The sequence below is a fragment of the Schistocerca cancellata genome, chromosome 6 (genome assembly GCF_023864275.1).
Source record: "Schistocerca cancellata isolate TAMUIC-IGC-003103 chromosome 6, iqSchCanc2.1, whole genome shotgun sequence".
NCBI lineage: Eukaryota > Metazoa > Arthropoda > Insecta > Orthoptera > Acrididae > Schistocerca > Schistocerca cancellata.
The window spans coordinates 286,103,914-286,126,613 of NC_064631.1; the positions used below are offsets into that span (position 1 = coordinate 286,103,914).

The 22,700-nt window shown below is 37.8% G+C and overlaps 1 protein-coding gene across 3 annotated transcripts in view; it reads left to right on the top strand.

Moving 5' to 3' along the window:
- The window catches only part of LOC126088531 (uncharacterized), a 132,795-nt gene that overhangs the window by 85,435 nt on the left and 24,660 nt on the right, over window positions 1–22,700 (top strand). For all 3 annotated transcript variants that reach the window (XM_049906702.1, XM_049906701.1, XM_049906703.1), the window contains 2 exons: window positions 18,769–18,956; window positions 22,005–22,113. In XM_049906702.1, the coding sequence (XP_049762659.1) occupies window positions 18,769–18,956; window positions 22,005–22,113 (297 nt within the window). The remainder of the gene's footprint in view (window positions 1–18,768; window positions 18,957–22,004; window positions 22,114–22,700) is intronic.

The following is a 22,700-nucleotide window of genomic DNA, read 5'->3' on the forward strand; positions in this document are numbered from 1 at the left end:
CTCTACTTTCTTTCTATTTCTACACAGTGTGATCTCTTTTTTTTTTTACTCAAATTAATTACAGGAAAACTATTTGGAGCATTGCTCTCATAACTGATAAACATAGCTCATTAGACATTGTATACATGAAAATGAAATAAAATGTTAATCTTGTAATACAACCAATCATCATTAACCTTATTGAAAAATATTGTGCAATATGTTGAAACTTTTCACACTTGCTCCCCCACTCATGTGATTTCTCTGTTCGTACCACACCAAGTATTGATACAGTTCAGTAACTGCATTGTGCTATAGGCCTTTAAACTTTACTCACAAAACAATATTATCCTTTTTTTTTTTTTTCTTTTTGTAATATGTTCCCAGATTCTTACTGCTAGCACCATATTGTGTCCTTGGGATCCTTCTGTAAGTTCTCCATGTTGCTTCTTCCATTCTTGTATGTCCATGACTTGTTCAATAAGACTGTGGTTAATTGATCAGTATCCTATACATTTATCAAAATCGACCAAGTATTCCCTCCCAATCAACTCACTTTCAGTAGGACAGACAAACTCTTTAGGCTTTATTACATTCTTACATTCCTATTAAAATACTAGGAGGAGGAAAACAAGTTATGTTAAGGAAAAAGGTAATCACTCACTGTATAAACTCTGATTAGAATTACTCGGTCATTAACAAATGGCGCAGTGGTGGGTGTCGACAAGGGATCTCAGATCGATTCCATGTCCGCCGCTCGTGGTCTCGCGGTAGCGTTCTCGCTTCCCGAGCACGGGGTCCCGGGTTCGATTCCCGGCGGGGTCAGGGATTTTCACCTGCCTCGAGATGACTGGGTGTTTGTGTTGTCCTCATCATTTCATCATCATCCAGGAAAGTGGCGAAATTGGACTGAGCAAAGGTTGGGAAATTGTACGGGCGCTAATAACCACGCAGTTGAGCGCCCCACAAACCAAACATCATCATCATCATCAGATCGATTCCATATTCCTAGATTTCCAGAATGCTTTTGATACTGTTCCTCACAAGCGACTATTAACCAAATTGCGTGCATATGGAGTATTGTCTCAGTTGTGTGACTGGATTCGTGATTTCCTCTCAGAGAGGTCACAGTTCGTAGTGACAGACGGTAAATCATCGAGTAGAGCAGAAGTTATATCTGGCGTTCTGCATGTAGTGTCATAGGTCCTCTGCTGTTCCTAATTTACATAAATGATCTAGGTGATAATTTGGGCAGCCCCCTTAGATTGTTTGCAGATGATGCTGTAATTTAGCGTCTAGTAAAATCATCAGACGATCAATTCCAATTGCAAAGTGATCTAGAGAGAATTTCTGTATGGTGCGAAAAGTGGCAGTTGGCACTAAACAAAAAAATAGTGCGAGGTCATCCACATGGGTACTGAAAGAAATCTGATAAATTTTGGTTATACAATAAATCACACAAATCTAAGGGCTGTCAATTTGATTAAATACCTAGGAATTACAAATATGAGCAACTTAAATTGGAAAGACCACATAGATAATATTGTGGGGAAGGCGATCAAAAGACTGCGCTTTGTTGGCAGAACAGTTAGAACATGTGACAAACCCACTAAAGAGACAGCCTACATTACACTTGTCCGTCCGCTGCTGGATATTGCTGCGTGGTGTGGGCTCCTTACCAGGTAGGATTGATGGACGACATCGAAAAAGTGCAAAGAAGGGCAGCTCATTTCGTGTTAGCGCGTAATAGGGGTGAGAGTGTCACTGATATGATATGCGAGTTGGGGTGGCGGTCATTGAAACAAAGGCGGTTTTCTTTGCGATGAGATCTATTTACGAAATTTCAATCACCAAATTTCTCTTCCGAATAATAAAATATTTTGTTGACACCCACCTATGTAGGGAGAAATGATCATCATAATGAAATGAGAGAAATCAGAGCTTGAACGGAAAGGTTTAGGTGTTCCTTTTTCCCATGCACCATTCGAGAGTGGAATGGTAGAGAAATTGTATGAAATTGGTTTGATGAACCCTCTGCCAGGCACTTAAGTGTGAATTGCAGAGTAACCATGTAGATGTAGTGTAATAGGCTGTTGTGGGTCAAGTCCTGTTCCACTAGTGAAGAATTGTCGCATCAGCTAAAGACGTTAGCAATGTAAGTAAGGTAGGGGAGACCAATATGAACAGACCTTCTGTGTGTACTGCATCTGTTCCTAGAGAGAGGGCGTAGGAGGAAGGATGTACCGTATTTACTCGAATCTAAGCCGCACTCGAATCTAAGCCGCACTCGAATCTAAGCCGCACCTGAAAAATGAGACTCGAAATGAAGGAAAATAAAATTTCCCGAATCTAAGCCGCACCTGAAATTTGAGACTCAAAATTCAAGGGGAGAGAAAAGTTTTAGGCCGCACCTCCAAATCGAAACAAGGTTGGTCCATTGTAATATGAGACACAATTTAGGTCAAATGAATGACGATACAGCTACAGTAGTTTGGTTAGAGTCGTAAGCTTAGCAGTTAAGCTTTACAACGTAGCCATTGCTATGCGTCGGGCTCTCCGTCCGTATTTATACGGGTGCCCTTCCTTTTTCACGTGCTTCGTCTGGTTTGAATCGATTGCTTATTTTGCTTTGAGCTGATAAGTGCCGTTGTCTTTGTTATAGGAGTTTGCGTCACTCTTAAGCTGAAAATGCATTACTGCACTGTGTCATGCATTGTTTGTCGCATTCTGATAGTGCGTGTTTGTTTACGGCCTGTTGCGGCTCGCGGCATGGCTTGCTTTTGTACGCGCTACCGCCGTGTACAATTAAAAAAAAAAAAAAGAGAGGAATCGTCTCATTAGCGAAACAATGGCAAGAGACTGCTATTTGTTGTTACTTACACTGCTGCTTTCTTTGATAATGATCAACAAGAATCAAATAATAGACTGCGTATGATAGAACATGTTCTGAACGAGAGTTAGGCGAAAATTTTTCTCCGTTTGAAAATCTTTGCGGCCGCTTCTTTATTACATCAAATTCTGCACAGAAATTAGAGTCATCTTAGATTTAAAAATCTAGTCACTTGCCGTGCTTCATTTCTCACTGTATCACTGTTAGGCATAAGAATAATACGAATATAAACATGACACGATACGTATATTCTTCCGCGTTTGCTGTTGTCTCACTCTAGTTTCGTAGTTTATTAGGCAGACAGGATTTAAATGAGAGAGCAGCAAACACGAAAGAATACATGGCAAAATGTTTATATTCGTATTATTCTTATGGTGAAGAGAATACTGTATGTGATTCAAATTTCATCAGGTTCCTATTAGCAACCATCTCTTCTCACAGATAGGAAAAAATTCAGAACGTAGAGTTGGCCATATTGACAAACATCCCAAACAGTCTTGCCAGTCAGATTTTCGTAGTACACTTAAATTGTGCTACATTCGAAGATGAACAATACGGAATTTGTATTTACTTCGTTGGATAATGTATGAAAATGCAGTGGTCGAAACTCGCGGCGGAGAAAAAAAGCTCGTCTTCCACTTTTTTTTTTTTTAAATTTATTTACTGACGCAGAGGTTTTGGCGCCAGTATTTATCTTTGTGCCTACAGAGCATGCCTGCGTAGCGCTACATATATTCGACGGCAGAAGTTAGTTGTGGCGGCACGTACCAACATTTTTCATAACTTCCGCTTGCTTTGCACTCGATTCTAAGCCGCAGGCGGTTTTTTGGATTACAAAAACCGGAAAAAAAGTGCGGCTTAGATTCGAGTAAATACGGTAGCCTAGTGCGTGGAAGCCGGGAAAATGCGGACTACTTTCTGGACATCTAGTACGCAGTCTATGGCCCCAGGACAAATGAGATTATGGAGTCTCTTAGGAGAAAAACAAATTATGTTTTTTGATTATAATGTAATAAAGCTCATGTGGTACTGTTAGACAGAGGCTTCCCACAGAGAAAGAATGTGTTAGTGTCATGTTAATGGACTTAATTGCATATGCAGTTATGCAATAAACATCTGGAAACGGATGGTCAAAAGTGAAAATACATGTTCAGTCATAATGTGATAATTTGGTATAAGTCGGAAAGCTTTAGCTTTACACCATCTAAAATGACCAAAATCCAAATGGATGCGCCCCTCTTTTTTTTACTTAGAATTTGCTAAATAAAGAAAAAAGCACATATACCAAGAAGATAAGAATTGCTACGGGGGCAACAAGAAAAGAAGCAACAATACAGAGCCATACAGTTAGTTGTGAATTTAAATAGTTAGCGAATATCATCAATATTGCAGAGTTATTTGACATGATAAAGGGATAAATCCCATTCAAATTACTGTCTAAGAAGAATTTCAACAGAGATCTTACCTGCGAGACACCGAAATCATTGCTACTGTAGCATGTTCGCGCTACAGATACAGCAGAATGCAACAACCCAGGGCTATCTTTGACTACTGAAGGTATATAGTTGCCTAATCACAGTCTACAAGCACCAATGGCATGCTGTCATTAGCTGGCAGAAGCAGCAACCATTTGACGAGATATTACACGCGGTGAGCAGTGAATTTTGTCATAGTGTATGTGTGAGTGGATTTTTTCTTATGCCTATTGCATCACAAAGCATGGCTTCGGAAACAAACAAGCAAAATACTTTAATTGCTAAAGCAAGAGCTAGCTGATAATAATAAACAGTTAATGGAAAGCATTAATCAAACATTAGAAGAAACTAGTACTCTCATAACAGGTTTAAATGATTAATTGAAAGAAAATAATGACAATAATAAAAAAAAATTGTCTGTCACCTTAAACACTAAATTTGAGACTTCGAGCACAAATTTCAAAATGTTGTCTTTGACGTTAAGGAGTTCAGAGGAATGCAAAATAGGATATGATTCAAGAAGCTATTTCTAGTAAGGTAACTGAAGGACTAAAAGAGTACTTAACATCTCAAATAATAGAGCAGGGAACAAAGTTAACAGATACTGACACAAAGGTTAACAGTCTCACAGAAAACTTACCTGATGAAGTATGTCAAGTATTAACTACAGAGTGCAAGTAATATTTTCATAACGTTAGAGTTAAGTTCGACAAAGTACAGCTTGAAATTTCTGATGCGAATATGCAGGTAGACACACTTAACTCTTTTGGAAGTTCAGCTTCAAAACTTTTGTAAAAGATACCATTAGTTTACAGAATAGCGCGACCACCTTGGAAGGTAAGACTACACATTGCTAAGAAGAATTAAAAAAACTTTGGAGTGCAATTACAGACACTGAAAATAACATGCAAAACAAACAAATTGGATATGGTCGTTGTTTACCTGTGGATCTGGTAGATGATTTGCAATTCAGCAGTGGCTTAAATTTGCCAAAACAGTTCGCCTATGTTTAAGCCCAAAGGAAAGTTGTCCCCACCTATTTCTTAAGAGTATTTAATCATCACTCAGTAAGTGGAGTGATCACAAGAAGATAGATTTCGCGTTAGGACGTTTATCCAGAGATACAGCAGAATGCAGTACTGCTCATTCTGATTATTTTAAATCATGGGAGATTTCCAGGACAAGTTTAAGAGGAAATACTGGTCGTCCAGTACCCAATAGAAGCTAACATTACAGCTTTTAGATCCAAAGTACTAAAATAGTTCATGGGTACACAAGAAATATATCAAATTGCATTAACTGAAGCAAAGTATGTAGATGCTGTATTGGATGAAACTCACTTAGTTGTGAAGTGTTGATATGTAGGCTGCCACACTGTCCTAAAAGAAATATGGTGTAGAGGATTGTTGAATGAATGTAGGAGATTTACTATCCTATATTGAAGGCTTGTCACTAAACACAGACAAGAATGAAATGTAGCAAGACCAGGAGAGAAACAGTAATAATAGAAACTGGAAATCATGTAAAAGTTCAGGTACATTTAGTAAAAGAAGGAAAATAATTACAGCAGTTACACGCTAACAGTACGAACAAAATAAAATCAGATGAAAATAACCAGATTAAATTGTCTCAGATGTTTGTATTTCAAAAGTAACATGACAACACAGGGTAATGCGCCACATACAGATGTTATAAATACTATCCAAGATATGATGCAAAGTAGCTATCCTTTGATTACCATGGAAAACGGAGAGAATCCTGGGTCCAGGGCCAAGACCCAGGATGTTACTGAACACTATGCAACCCATTTGTAGAAAAATACATAGTTTTCAGCAGAAAAAATATCAATCAAGAAGTGTTTATTAGAGGAGGAACTACATAATAATGAGGAAATGTTTAAGCCTATAGTATCTAGAGTTCTGTGTGGGAATAATGTCGAGCTATATGTAGATTCTGGTAGTGAAATTTCTCTAATATCCGAATAGTTGTTTACAACATGCAAAATGAAGGAAAATTACTGATATTACCCGTAACTGGAGTGTATATAGGTCAAATAGCTGGAAATAAAGGTAAGCTAATTAAACAAGAATTGCAATATGAATTGGATGTCTTTCTTTCCCAAATGTTATTAATAGTATCTAACATAAATATGCAATTATTGCTAGGTTTAGATTCGTTATTGAAACAACATGTAATAGTTGACTTTTCCAGTAGAACTTTAAGATGTAGTCTGGGCGACTGTAGGGTAGAAGTACCGTTTCAGCCAAGTTCACTGTAAATACAGAAATCTTCCATTCAAATAAAATATACTTACTAACTAGCACTAACATATTAGTGGAACAGAGTACTGAAGTAGTTCTTGATCAATCCAGAAAAGATATTCAGATAAAAGTGTTCCAGTCAAATTCATTGACAGATACCCAGAAACAAGAGGTGAATGGCATTTTAAGTGCATATAGCAATGTCTTTTTGGACAAACCAGGTGAAATTAGCAGTTACGTTCACAGGTTTAAAATGAAAAAAGGCAGAACCTTTCTTCTATAAACCATATCCAGTACCAATTAATCTCGAGAATGATTTCTAGGAGGAGGTTAATGAAATGATAGACCAACATATAATCAAGTGTAGTATTAGTGCATATAATAATCCTCTATTAGCAATAAAGAAAACTACAGGTGGTGTCCATCTTGTTCTCGATGTAAGGACTTTTAAACAAAGTGAAACAGAAAGATACAGGCCTGTCAGTGTAAGTGAGTTATTAGCTAAGTTTGTAAAAGCTAAGTATTTTACCTCGATGGATTAAATATATGGTTACTGGCAAATAAAATTAAGTGAGGAATCTTAACAGTATACCACATTTTTATATGATGGTTGATAGTACCAATTTCAAGTAGTCCAACTTGGACTGAATATTGCAGTATTAGAAAGAAAACTGGCGTTCTACGGATCGGAGCGTGGAATGTCAGATCACTTAATTGGGCAGGTAGGTTAGAAAATTTAAAAAGGGAGATGGTTAGGTTAAAGTTAGATATAGTGGGATTTAGTGAAGTTCGGTGGCAGGAGGAACAAGACTTTTGGTCAGGTGATTACAGGGTTATAAATACAAAATCAAATAGGGGTAATGCAGGAGTAGGTTTAATAATGAATAAAAAAATAGGAGTGCGGGTTAGCTACTACAAACAGCATAGTGAACGCATTATTGTGGCCAAGATAGACACAAAGCCCATGCCTACTACAGTAGTACAAGTTTATATGCCAACTAGCACTGCAGATGATGAAGAAATAGATGAAATGTATGACGAGATAAAAGAAATTATTCAGGTAGTGAAGGGAGACGAAAATTTAATAGTGATGGGTGACTGGAATTCCTCAGTAGGAAAAGGGAGAGAAGGAAACATAGTAGGTGAATATGGATTGGGGGGAAGGAATGAAAGAGGAAGCCGCCTTGTAGAATTTTGCACAGAGCATAACTTAATCATAGCTAACACTTGGTTCAAGAATCATGAAAGGAGGCTGTATACATGGAAGAAGCCTGGAGATACTGACAGGTTTCAGATAGATTATATAATGGTAAGACAGAGATTTAGGAACCAGGTTCTAAATTGTAAAACATTTCCTGGGGCAGATGTAGATTCTGACCACAATCTATTGGTTATGAACTGCAGATTGAAACTGAAGAAACTGCAAAAAGGTGGGAATTTAAGGAGATGGGACCTGGATAAACTGAAAGAACCAGAGGTTGTACAGAGTTTCAGGGAGAGCATTAGGGAACAATTGACAGGAATGGGGGAAAGAAATACAGTAGAAGAAGAATGGGTAGCTTTGAGGGATGAAATAGTGAAGGCAGCAGAGGATCAAGTACGTAAAAAGACGAGGGCTAGTAGAAATCCTTGGGTAACAGAAGAGATACTGAATTTAATTGATGAAAGGAGAAAATACAAAAATGCAGTTAGTGAAGCAGGCAAAAAGGAATACAAACGTCTAAAAAATGAGATTGACAGGAAGTGCAAAATGGCTAAGCAGGGATGGCTAGAGGACAAATGTAAGGATGTAGAGGCTTGTCTCACTAGGGGTAAGATAGATACTGCCTACAGGAAAATTAAAGAGACCTTTGGAGATAAGAGAACCACTTGTATGAACATCAAGAGCTCAGATGGAAACCCAGTTCTAAGCAAAGAAGGAAAAGCAGAAAGGTGGAAGGAATATATAGAGGGTTTATACAAGGGCGATGTACTTGAGGACAATATTATGGAAATGGAAGAGGATGTAGATGAAGATGAAATGGGAGATAAGATACTGCGTGAAGAGTTTGACAGAGCACTGAAAGACCTGAGTCAAAACAAGGCCCCGGGAGTAGACAACATTCCATTAGAACTACTGATGGCCTCAGGAGAGCCAGTCATGACAAAACTCTACCATCTGGTGAGCACGATGTATGAGACAGGCGAAATACCCTCAGACTTTAAGAAGAATATAATAATTCCAATCCCAAAGAAAGCAGGTGTTGACAGATGTGAAAGTTACCGAACTATCAGTTTAATAAGTCACAGCTGCAAAATACTAACGCGAATTCTTTACAGACGAATGGAAAAACTGGTAGAAGCCGACCTCGGGGAAGATCAGTTTGGATTCCGTAGAAATGTTGGAACACGTGAGGCAATACTGACCTTACGACTTATCTTGGAAGAAAGATTAAGAAAAGGCGAACCTACATTTCTAGCATTTGTAGACTTAGAGAAAGCTTTTGACAATGTTGACTGGAATACTCTCTTTCAAATTCTGAAGGTGTCAGGGGTAAAATACAGGGAGCGAAAGGCTATTTTCAATTTGTACAGAAACCAGATGGCAGTTATAAGAGTCGAGGGGCATGAAAGGGAAGCAGTGGTTGGGAAAGGAGTGAGACAGGGTTGTAGCCTCTCCCCGATGTTATTCAATCTGTATATTGAGCAAGCAGTAAAGGAAACAAAAGAAAAATTCGGAGTAGGTATTAAAATTCATGGAGAAGAAGTAAAAACTTTGAGGTTCGCCGATGACATTGTAATTCTCTCAGAGACAGCAAAGGACTTGGAAGAGCAGTTGAACGGAATGGACAGTGTCTTGAAAGGAGGATATAAGATGAACATCAACGAAAGCAAAACGAGGATAATGGAATGTAGTCAAATTAAGTCGGGTGATGCTGAGGGAATTAGATTAGGAAATGAGACACTTAAAGTAGTAAAGGAGTGTTGCTATTTAGGGAGTAAAATAACCGATGATGGTCGAAGTAGAGAGGATATAAAATGTAGACTGGCAATGGCAAGGAAAGCGTTTCTCAAGAAGAGAAATTTGTTAACATCGAATATAGATTTAGGTGTCAGGAAGTCGTTTCTGAAAGTATTTGTATGGAGTGTAGCCATGTATGGAAGTGAGACATGGACGATAACTAGTTTGGACAAGAAGAGAATAGAAGCTTTCGAAATGTGGTGCTACAGAAGAATGCTGAAGATAAGGTGGGTAGATCACGTAACTAATGAGGAGGTATTGAATAGGATTGGGGAGAAGAGAAGTTTGTGGCACAACTTGACTAGAAGAAGGGATCGGTTGGTAGGACATGTTCTGAGGCATCGAGGGATCACAAATTTAGCATTGGAGGGCAGCGTGGAGGGTAAAAATCGTAGAGGGAGACCAAGAGATCAATACACTAAGCAGATTCAGAAGGATGTAGGCTGCAGTAGGTACTGGGAGATGAAGAAGCTTGCACAGGATAGAGTAGCATGGAGAGCTGCATCAAACCAGTCGCAGGACTGAAGACCACAACAACAACAACAGTTTTTATTAGAACACTAGAGCAACCGTTAGGGAGAGAGTTGTTTCAGGAACTCTTTATATACGTTGACAATATCCTTTTGGTTTCAACCGATTGGGAAGAACATTGTAAGCCTTTGATTAAAACCCTAAGCAAGTTGAGAGAAAAAGGGTATCACTACCAAAATATCAGTCACATTTTGGTTGAGAAGAGCTGAAGTTCCTAGGACGTCTTGTAGGAGTGAACAGTATTAAACTTGACCCTGAAAGAATTAGAGCATTCAAGGAGTGTCCAGAACCAAGAAACGTGAAACAGCTACGTTCGTTTCTACGTTTAGCCAGATTTTATAGAAAGTATGTATGAGGTCAAGACATTAATGAACCACGTCTTCTAGCACTATTTAAGCAAAGAGAGGTATGGCTGTGGCTCAATGATACATCCAGAGATTTCCAAGGTATAAAGGATGTATTGGTTAAGACTCCCATTTTAAAACATCCATTGATGAGTGAACCCTTTAAACTAACTATTGACACCTCAGAATACAGGATAGCTGCAGAGTTATTTCAGAACAAATGGAACCAAGAACTAGGTGAAGATAAAACTATTCTTTTGCAAGTATAAGCCTGGATAAACATGAGTTAAATTACACAGTCATTGAAAAAGAATTATTTGTCATTGTATGGAGTATACAAAAATTTGAAACATTAATTTGGGGATCCAAGTTGATAGTCTATAGAGATCATCAGGTACGGATTCTTAATGGAGAGTAGATTATTACGCCACAGGTTAATGCACTGTGCACTTTTTCTTCAAAAATTTGATAGCGAAATCAAGTACATTAAAGGATGTCAGAATCGTACCAGACACATACCTAGGTTACCGTTAGGAATAAACGAAATCGGACAAATGAGAGGACCTGGCATTAATTTTGTTGTAAATTTCTTAAGTATAAGTTATATACAAGACGAAGTGTATATCGTAGCTAGAAGTATAAAGCAAGAAGTCAGTGTATACGTGTATTTCAGAATGAAATTTCAGTGATATCAACAGGCAGATTTACGCTTGTTTGAGAGGCATTCATGGAAAATAAAAGATCAAGTATTATTTTGTCAAAAACACCAAAACAATTCTACATGGAAACTATGTACTCCCTAAAGTGTTGAGTTACAGTTAATAGCATTCAGACACAATGGAAATTGACATTTTGGAATGTGTAAGTTTATAGCGCATATTATAGTTTATTATTTTTAAGGTTTGAGTAAAAAAGCCACACAAGTGATATGAACTTGCCAGACCAGTCAGAAAGTAAAAATGAATAATAAGGGCATAGGTTATAACATGTATCCATTTATACCAAAAGGATTGCATGATTTAACAGCATCGGGTTTCGACGGGCCTTTGCCAACCAGTAGAGGTGGAGTTACATATATTTTTGTAGTGGTTGGATGTTGGCCCAGATATGTAACTTTATATCCAGTGAAACATGCCAGCTCAGATACAGTAATCCACTCTATGCGTAATTATTTTACCGATGTTGGAGAAACCAGAGAGATTTTTTAACTGATAATGGCCCACGATTTATTACCCAAAACTTAAAGAATTCTTAGCATTGGAAGGAATATGTTACATAATCACATGTAAATGTAACACAAAATCCAACCCTTGTGAGATGAACAACAACAAGGAGACAGCTTAGACAATGTTGTAAAAGAAAATTTACAATGAGTAGTAGATAAATGGCTGCGTAAATACGAGGGTTGGAACTTCAATAGTGGCAACTATTTATTTAGAGCTTGTACAAAATAGATACGTGTTTCAAAGTTTTACTGACTTTCAAAGTAGTCATCAGCATTGTGTATATATAACCCTTTGCTGGCTATGTGGAAGTCATAGGATACTCTTAGCAGTGCCAGTTGTGTTGACAGTTTGAGTGGCGTGGTCTATTGCCCGACGAATTTGTAGCAGTTCTGAAGCAAATGCTGTGAAGTGTTTCCTTCAGTTTATAAATAGAGTTGAATGAACGAGGGCTTAGTCAGGGGAGTGCAGTAGGTGGTGTAGCACTTAGCAGCCCCATCAGTCAAATAAATCAGTAAAAGCTTGCACTGTACATGCTTGAGCATTGTCCTGCAGAAAGTATCATCACTTCTGTCTCTTTGCTGTTCATTTTTGGAACACAACCTACGACCAGCTTAGAGACAGAAGTGATGACGCTTTCTGCAGGACCTGACCATCATTTTGCTATAGACCGCGCCGCTCGAACTGTCAATACACCTGGCACTGCTAAGAGTATCCTGTAACTTCCACATCACTGGCAACAGGCTATACACAATGCTGGTGACTACTCTGAAGGTCAGTAAAACTTTGAAACACCTATCTATGAGGGGCGTTAGAAAAGCCCATGCAAAAATAAAAACTACTTATGTGTAGGGGTAAACCTCATAATTTTTGACATAGTCTCCTTTTAGACTTACACTTCGTCCAACGATGTTCTAATGTGCTGATCCCTTCCGAATAATAGGAATTGTCCAAGTCTGCAAAATAGCTATTAGTTGCTGCAATCACCTCCTCGTTTGAATAAAATCTTTGTCCTGCCAGCCATTTCTTCAAATTGGGGAACAAATAGTAGTCCAAGGGAGAATAGGGTAGTCTGGAGAATAGGGGGGTGTGAAACGAGTTCGAATCCTATTTCCATTAATTTTGCGACCACAACTGCTGAGGTGTGTGCTGGTGCATTGTCGTGAAGGAAAAGGACTTTTTTGTGGTCCAGTCGCCGGCATTTTTCTTGCAGCTCAGTTTTCAAATGGTCCAATAACGATGAATAATATGCACCTGTAATAGTTTTATTTTTTTCCAGATAGTGTATGAGGATTATCCCTTGCGAATCCCAAAAGACAGTCACCATAACCTTTCCACCTGGAGGAATGGTCTTCCACCTTTTTTTGTGTGGATTCTCCCTTGGTAAAACATTGTTTAGATTGTTCTTTGGTCTCAGGAGTATGTGTCTTCCACAGTGACGAAACGGCGCTTGAAGTCCCGCGGATTCTTCCTCAACAGCTGCAAAACATCCTTGCAACACTTAACATGATTCCCTTTTGGTCAATCGTGAGCACTCACGGAACCCATATTGAGGATAACTTTCTCAATGTTTATGCAAAATATTATGCGCCGGTTCATTTGAGATGCCCACAGCACTAGCAATCTCACGCACCTTAACTCTTCTGTCATCCATCACCATATCATGGATTTTATCAATGATTTCCGGAGTCATAACCCCCACAGGGTGTCCAGAGCATTCAGCATCACTTGTGCCCATATGGCCACTCCGAAAACTTTGGAACCACTTATAAACTGTTCTAATCAAAGGTGCAGAGTCACCGTAATGTTTATCGAGCTTGTCTTTAGTCTCCTGAGGCATTTTGCCTTTCATAAAGTATTGTTTAATCACCACACAAAATTCTTTTTTATCCATTTTTTTTACAATCACTTGGCATTCTTGATTCACACGAATGCCAAACACAAAGAAATAGACCAATATGGCTGAAACTTGGTGTGCGTTCTTTCCAAAGATGCCACTAACTAAACATGACCTCAGTAAACGCCGGTGGTGCCATCTCTCGGACTTTGCACGGACTTTTCAGACGCCCCTCGTATTTTGTACAAGCTGCAAATAAATAGTTGCCACTATTAAAGTTCCAACGCTCGTATAATGAAAAAGCTAGGACAGCTAACTTTGATGTGGACGACTTGGTACTAATTAAGGAAGTGCACCGTAGGTCAAATCTGAAGAAAGAGAGACAAAAGTTTTTCCCTTGATATAGTGGTCCTTACAGAGTTTTAAATGTATCACATCCCAAAGCAGTTTTCTTTTTTGATCCAGAAACCATTCAAGAAAAAGGATTATATAATATTGATATGTTAAAGCACTATAAGATACCATTAAATTAAACCTAAGAAAGAAACAAAGTAGCAACAAAGATCGTTCTTAATGGTGATAGTGTGGCTAAGTATTCCTATAGTGTAAGATTGCTGACCAAAGAGGCAAGTTACTTACCGTCATATGATAAAAACAATGGTTGGGTTTGCATGTTAATTCTTGTTTTTTCGAGGGAGGTTAATCATGGGTAATTATTTCACCTCTGTCGAGTATTGACCAACAAATAGACCGGCACACAAATTATGATGACAGTTGATGATGAGTTATTTGAATATACTTGCCTATTCCATTGGATTCTATAGGGAATGCCGAACAGATTCTCTCTCCGGTGCCATGGTTGTTTTTCCCTCGCGCGATCCGTGAGTGGAACAGAATTGTGCCCTCCGCCACACACTGCTTGGTGGCTAGCGGAGTATATATTTAATTATGTAGATGTACATTAGCAGGTGGGGTCCCTGGGGTGGGGGATGGTGAGGGTACTATCTTCTTTTCTTCTTCTTTGATCCTAACATACCTGTCTCTCTACTTCCTTTTCTTACTTCTCTATTAGGAATAGCAAATCTATCTTCCCTTTGTCCATATGCCCTTTGTCCATATGCAAAGTTCCTATCACAGAATCTCTTCTTTTTAAATCTGTATAGTAGAATTTGCAACCTACAACAGTAGGATTGCACTGGTGAGTATTTCACATATGGCAATGACGATGGACTACTGTCATGACACAAAGGACTTGGGCAAATGACAATTTAGTTCTGTCATATTTTCAGGGGGAATAAAGGATACATCAATGAAATAATGTATGACGCGGAAATGACCCGCATAAATTATGATAAAAGAACCTAGTGGGTTAAAATAGGCAGCATCATCGATGCACATCGAAAACACTTGCGTGAGAGAAATACAAACGAAAATAGTATTGCAGGGCAGGGATAGTGAGTAGGACAAAGAATACATAGAGAGAGAAAAGAAAGGAGGCGTTGAAATCATAGTGTTAACGAACATCTTCGTTCCTGATGCAGAAAGTTGTTAAAGATGCTGACCAGTACTGTCCAATAAAAATCAGGAGTACACAAAATGGGGACTCACGAGGAATTGGATGTTATGCGCGTAGACGGATCCTGTGGTAACTGATCTATACCTTAGGTCAGGTCCAATCACAAGAGAAATGGTCCATTCCATTTTTATGAAATAGTTGAGGGTGACTCACTTTCACGTACAAATAAAAGTTAGTTCTGCGGTACTTACCCAGTTGTGCGGTACTTACCCAAAAACGAGGTGGTTCAGCTGTGATGCAATAAAAAAGAATTTAAGCAGGAGTTAGTGGGACAAGTGATCACACTAAAGAAGGTAATATTGTACATAAATAGAAAAGATAATTGAGGAGATTTATACATCCCCAGATGTAACATGACATTTCGAGCTGTACTCTTTTGTTGATGAAACACAAAATGGAACTAACTAATATTCTTGTTTTTGTTTTAACAACCTTTGTATGTTATATGCAAATAAAAGGAAACTTGAAGCTTGCACTGAAGGAATAAATGTGGAAATAATTTTTTTTTGTCGGGGGGGGGGGGGGGGGGGGAGATTACAGGTACCATCAATAATTCAAATGAATCTATATGTTACAGTATTTAAGGAACACTAATTAGTGGTGTAACAAAATAAGACAACAGTTACATATAATGGGTACTACATGACAACCTGGGAAATGAGATATAAGAAAATATAGTAATGTATGTAACAACGCATTAAGGAATAAAATGAACATCAAAAGGAAATTTAATAAGAAGGCAATTACATGCCATGAAATGCTTCTAAATTGTATATTACAAAAGAAAATGCCTGTTCCGCTATATGAAGAATTGTTGCATCATCTAAAGATGTTAGTGATGTTTAAGTAAAGTAGGGACCTCAAATATAGACAGACCTACTGTGCATACCTTGTCTGTTCCTAGAGAGAGTGTCTATGGGGAAAGGTGTAGCTATAGTGCATAAAGCCAGGAGAATGCTGACTACTTGCTGAGCCGAGTGTCTGGTATCCAGACCATGGACCCAGAAGAGAAGCACAGAGTAAATGGGATTATGGAATATCTTGGGAGGAAAAAGAAATTTATTATTATTATTATTATTATTTTAATGTAAGAAACCTTTTGTGGTACTGTTAGAGCCCTGTTAATGGACTGAATTGTAAATGCAGTTAATGCAATAAACATCTGGAAACAGATGGTCGAAAGTGAAAATACACATCAATCATCATGTGATAATTTTGTATAAGTCGTTAGTCAGAAAGCGTTAGCAATTTCCTGCAGCAGAGAAAATGCTTCAGAGAAGTCCGCATGGGCTACATGGTGACCAGAACCAGAATTACGTACGGGTCAGATTCATCAAAAAAAAGGAAGAAAGAAAATGTAATCCTTCAACAGAACATTGTCATGCATGGTACAGGACGCAAGTGAAATAGTACTAAACTGAACCATCTAACATGATCAAAATCCAAATGGATATTTTTAATTTTTCAACATATGGGGAGTGGATTTACTGTCTTGTACATAACATGCCATGTGCTCACATGATCAACAGTCGTGTGCACAAGACTGTTGACACTGTCTTTATAGGTAGTGGAGTGGGCATTTGGGGGGGGGGATCACTACTGCTGTAGTAACTGTGATGCATTAAGATACCTTAATCACACATTATAGGCAAATAGTAGCAAAAAGTTAAGTGTTCACCCACATACATGACAAACATTACAGAAAATTGATAGTGGTTTACATGACTGAATCTTTGGAAATACACTATACCACTAACAGGTGTACGATACGTGTGTCTGGAAGACTTTCATTACCATTTGTGTTGTCACTAGAACTGCTACCAGAATTTAATGAAATAATAAGTTTTTCAATATAATTCTTCACTGCTCATTCATTCTTCCATGCTTTCATTATTACTTCTTTTGTGTGTACTGCATTATTATTCCAATCTGACAGTGACATTTGGTTTATCTTTCCTCTTCTGCTAATGTACATTTTTTGTTGTTCGTTGCCACATAAGTTTTTAACTTGAGCCCATATGAGGACAACGGAACTGAAGTGAAAGTAGTATGGTGGCCATTTAAGGACCCTCTAGCCATATTCTTTGGCCAGTTCATCTGAAACACATAGAGGTAAAGGTGGTTTATTTTGAGCCACGAGATCCAACAAATCACCCTTTCTACAGTTATCTGGTACAGTATTCATGTAATCAGTCGATAATTGTGTTTTCTGGAAGCTATCGTGGGCGCCTTATAAGGACAGTCCAATGATACGAGCCGTTGCCCATAACTGTTACTGAAGGACTGCTAAAGTTTTTCAAAAGCAAGTCATTAAACCACTGCCGAGATATGCCTCTGTTCATTTCTTCATGATAATCAGAGATATTTTTGATCTGAACAACAAAATGCAGTTTTGCATGAACATTGCTGATTTACCTCTGTGGGGAAGAATGTCTGCTATCTTTTTCCAAAGGGTTGTGACATGGTTCCAGTTACTGTATCATCTGTCCAGCCTATACTGATTGAGTGGTTTACATTTACCCAGGTTTCATTGAGCCAAACAATATAGTCAAAAGTTTTCTTTTGATATTGCCCTCAAAAATCCACAGTATTATGTAACAGTACCACCTCTCACTATTATTATCGAGAGCTACATGTTCCTTTCTCGTATTGTAATTGTAAATATGACATCAAATGGGATCTCCCTAAAAATCTGTGACATTTGTTGAATGCTTCTCAAATTGTCTCTTCTTCTTCTTCTTCTTCTTCTTCTTCTTCTTCTTCATTTTGCCCCCGTGGTGTGGCTGGATGAGATGGTCTGACTTCACCTTCTTCTGCTCCATACTGTACTTTCCTATTCTCACAGCAGTGTTTTTGTGAATTTCTAACGCAGTGTTCATAAGCCTGCCCTCTCAATGCGATGCACTGACCATGTAAAGATGTGTCCCGCACAGCATGCGTCCTCAGACGTACTCTTACCTTCCGATGTTGAAATATTGTGAAAAAAATAGTTACACAAATGTACCACTCCTCAGTTGACAGCACTGCACATTTTCACAGTACAACTGCTATACTACCAGTGTAGGTTTGAGTATAGAGCATATCTGAGTGTAGTTTTTATATATACCTTGCAACTAGTCAAAGCCTCTACTACGCAGTGAGTTTTTACCTTTATGCTTGGTTCATTCTGTGAAAAGTCAATTGGTGATCATTTTTGTTTGGTGGCAATTCAACATAACTTGCATCGGCAAATCTTTGTTGTAAGTAGTGTCATATTCAAGTCTATCTGTTTTTTTTATTTTCTGTTTTACTTCAATGTAAATTGTACAGATTTTATGTCTGTAACAATGGAATGGCCCTCTTGCACTTTTTGCAACCTCCTGTCAGTGTTTGTGAAGTTATTCTTTCTGCTAAGCACAAGATGCGGTTAGATTTCATTTAAGATGCATTAGTTTCTTACATCACACCCTCAGTTACATGCAAAAAAAAAAAAAAAATTATAATTGGAAGAAACATCCAGTTTTGCAACCATTCCTGGTTGTTTCTTTTTATTGTCTTCCACAGTTTTGCAATGCTCATTTTATCATTTCTATTGTAATTTTTATTTTGTACTGTTCTCCTTAATTAATATACATAATAGCCCTAAGTAGTGAAGTTGTTACTTTGCTCCAGATCCAGAAGAATTTTTGACTTCTCTGGTTGCCCAGATATTAAAAGCAGAGCCATTTTTAAAGTTAAGTTCTGGTCAGGAAGCATACCACTACCAACTGTTTGTTGAGAAGGACGAGCAACTTGTTCTGCCCTCCGTTCAGCAGCTTTTCGACCAGAGCTTTTTAACCAGTGATATAAAACTTAAAGAGGTAAGTTTCTTGTCCTAATTTTTCCTTTAACCTCATATCATGTTAGCTGTAGAGCAGTCAGTAAAGAAGCTTTCCATATCATACCTGCTTGCTTGCATTAGGTTGCTTGAACCACATACACATCTTCATTGCATTCTTTTGTGGCTCCAATATTACTCTTTCACATGTGCTTTTCCCTCAGACTTTTGATAGGTCTCTGCTGAAGTATTTGTGACTGATGTCCCTCTGGTGTAGGTTCTCCCCCACCACCACCCGCCCCACCAATCGCCACCTCCCGCCACACCTCCATTCTACATGTTGCTGTTGAAGACTATGAATAACTTGAAATATCTCAGTTGGAGGAAATGTGGAAATAGTTGGGTCAAATCCACTACTACTATATGTGTGTTCCTTTGGTGCAAGGCAAGTTTGATGATGGGCTGAGTATCTCATAACTCTTTGCCATTCTTGGAAAACATTGATTCCTGGCTACCATGAGGTTCCATTCTAAACCTCCAGTGAGCCACCCTGAAACTTTCTTGGTAAATATTCATCACGTGTCTTTAAAACAAAACTGGCCACAGACTCACACATTAAACATCATTAGTGACCCCACAAGTGAAGTGACTTTTTTTCCTAACTGCTCAAGCCACAGAGACATAGAGGATTCGAGTAAAATGGTTGTGGAGGAAAAAATTTTTGTAGAAATGAATGTTCCCTCACAATGCCGGAACAAATATCCGATCTGGCTGGTTATCAGGTTGAGGATAAAAGCGTCTCAGTTGCTTGTTCATTTGTCTGAGACATTTTTATTATTCTTATAGGTGGCAAAATGAAGCAGATTTAGTACCTAAAAAGTTAGAGTAGTCCTTGAAAATGGAGCTGTAGCTCTGAAACTTGTTAGACTTTAACAGAAAAATAAAATACTCAAGAGTAAGAAGGCAAACTGCTACTAAAAGTGTCCCTTACCTACGTTCATACAAGTCTTGTACAGCGGGTTCAACATACAAGCATTCATTTCATTCCTTTTTAAATGTGTACCATAACTCCCATGTAGTTAAACTAATGACTCAAATAGAGAGAGATACATGGATCCTTCATTGCTCTAGACATGTACCAGCTAGTCATGTCACTGATCAGCATTTACATGATACCCTCATGGCTTTAAAGCAAATGAGTTCTGGCCATGCAGGGGCTAACCTGCTCTGTCTAATAGTGTCCTTCAGATGATCCACCGTATGAATATAACAAAGAGTTAGTTCAATACACACTGTTCTCCTGTCAAAAATGCAGTAAAAAGATATTGTGCTGGGCATGAGGGCACATTGAAATCCACAGTAAAGAAATGGCAGATATTTGCAGCCAATCAGGATTGTGTGACATTTCTATATCTTCATCTGTATTCTGCAAACAGCTGGAAAGTGCATGGAATAGAGTTCTTCCCATTATACCACATGTTTGGGTTTCATCCTTTCCCATTCTTGTATGAAAACAGGAAGGACGACTTCTGAAATGCGTCTTTGTGCACTGTGGTGTGACTAATCATGTCTTTGGTGTCTGTATGGGCAGATATGTTGGGGACTGTATTATTTTCCTAAATTCCTCATTTAGTATTTATTCATGGAATTATTTAATAGACCAGTGTGTCTGGTGCACTCCATTTGACATCATGGGCTTTCAGTGTTAAGTTATGAACACCCTTCCATTAGTCTGATAATCTTTTTCTATACAATAAATGATTTCAGACTTGTTCCACACTTTCCCCAAAATACTACATCATTTTTCAATGGTGAGTGAGTACAAGCAAAATATATGGTCCTGTGATCATTATATGATAGAAGGTTTCTTAGTATTTGTATTGTGAAACATGTATTTCTGAGTTTACTGTTCATGCAGCCTACATGTATATGCATATTTCGTGATGTTCTCTCATGATTGAAGCAAACCTGTGAGACTATGTGCTGCTGCACTGCTTTGTATGAATTCAGTGTTCTCAATTAGTTCTGTTCTGATATGGTTTCCGTCACTCTTTTGCAGTATACTAGAATGGTGTGCATGGATGTTTTATAAGCAGTCTCCATTGTAGACATCATTTTTCCACTATCTTACTAATGAAATGATGTCTGCTGTCCAATTTACCTAAGACTGAGTCTTACGTACTAATCCCGTTTCATAGCCCTGCAAATTTGTACATCCAGGTATTTGTATGCGTTGAGTTGACTGATTCCAGTTGTGACTCTTTGATATTGTAGTCGTAGGATACTACTTTTCTGCATTTTGTGAAGTGCACAAATTTACATTTTCTTAAAACTTAAAGTAAGTAGCTAATTTTTGCATCACTTTGAAATCTTTTGAAGGTCTGATTGAATATTTGTGCAGCTCTTTTTAAGATAGGTCTTCCTTAAAGAAAACTACATTATCTGCAAAACATCTGAAGGTACTAGTAACATTGTCTACCAGGTCATTTATACCTTTATGTTCACAGACATTGTTGTTGAGGTGGACTGGCTCAAAATAAAAGGGAATAAACTTCGGATGGTTAAAGAAGTGACCTGACTGTGGTGTTCAAACATCCTGTCTCTCAGATCAATCAAAGTAATTTTCTCTCAATTTTTATAGGGCACTTTTGTTTAACCTATGGCTCCTACTAAGATATGAAGAGCCTCCTTTAGGATCTTTAATAATTTTCAACAAATGTATTTGATTATTTAATATAAATTTGTTTTGTGTTTTTATGTTTGTGCTTTTTTTTTTTTCACTGTGCTATAATGGTTTCATTATCGTATGATACTCAGTTTAGTAATTAAACTTTGTTAATTGGCATTGGAAATTAATTAACTGACCATTTTGTTGAATGCCCAAAATCCAACATTGATACCTGGCAGTGTTAATTTCTTAAGGTAATTCATACAGTGTGATAAGATATTGTAACATCAACAGATTGTAAATGTTAAATTTTAATAAATTTTGAGAGAAAAGAATAAAATCATATTGGAATGTTTCAGCATGTTTTTGAATGTTACCTTTATTGTAAAATTAATGGTTCTGTTTTTTTCCCACCCACTTTAGGTGCCTTCTTGTTTAATTATACAAATGCCTAGGTTTGGAAAGTCATTCAAAATGTACCCTCGTATATTACCATCACAGTTACTGGATGTCACTGATATTATTGAGGACTGTAAGTAAATATTGATATTCCTGTAGGTTGTGCAGAAAGTCTTTGCATGAGTGCTATTAGTAATAGATTGTGAAATTTAATATAAAATTCATTATTAGTTTTTGGATTGTTCGAATTTATAGCATTGCTCACTATTCAGCAGAATTAGATGTTCTTAGAAAATTATGTCTCTGTTCAGACTGAAAATTCTGTGACTATTGAACTGAATATCAGCTTGTTTGATTCTTGACACACTACACTTCTGCAGATGAGTACTCAATCTACTATCTGCTTTTCCAGCAATGACTCCCCCCCCCCCCCCCACACACACACACACACACACATATACACACATATGTACAGGTATCTGAAGACTGTCATTAGTGGATATAACTTTGAAACAGACCAATACCCTTTGTCTTCACATTTTATAAGCAGACTACACATTTGTACATGAAACAAGAACATTCAAATGGAAATGTTTTTTTGCTTATCATTTATAGCTTCAAAAATAATCTCCAGAAATGTTTTTATATCTTGGTTGCGTATCTCTCTGGCCTTGCTGAGACGGACTCGAGACTTCACTGTCAATATTCGGTATACTATTA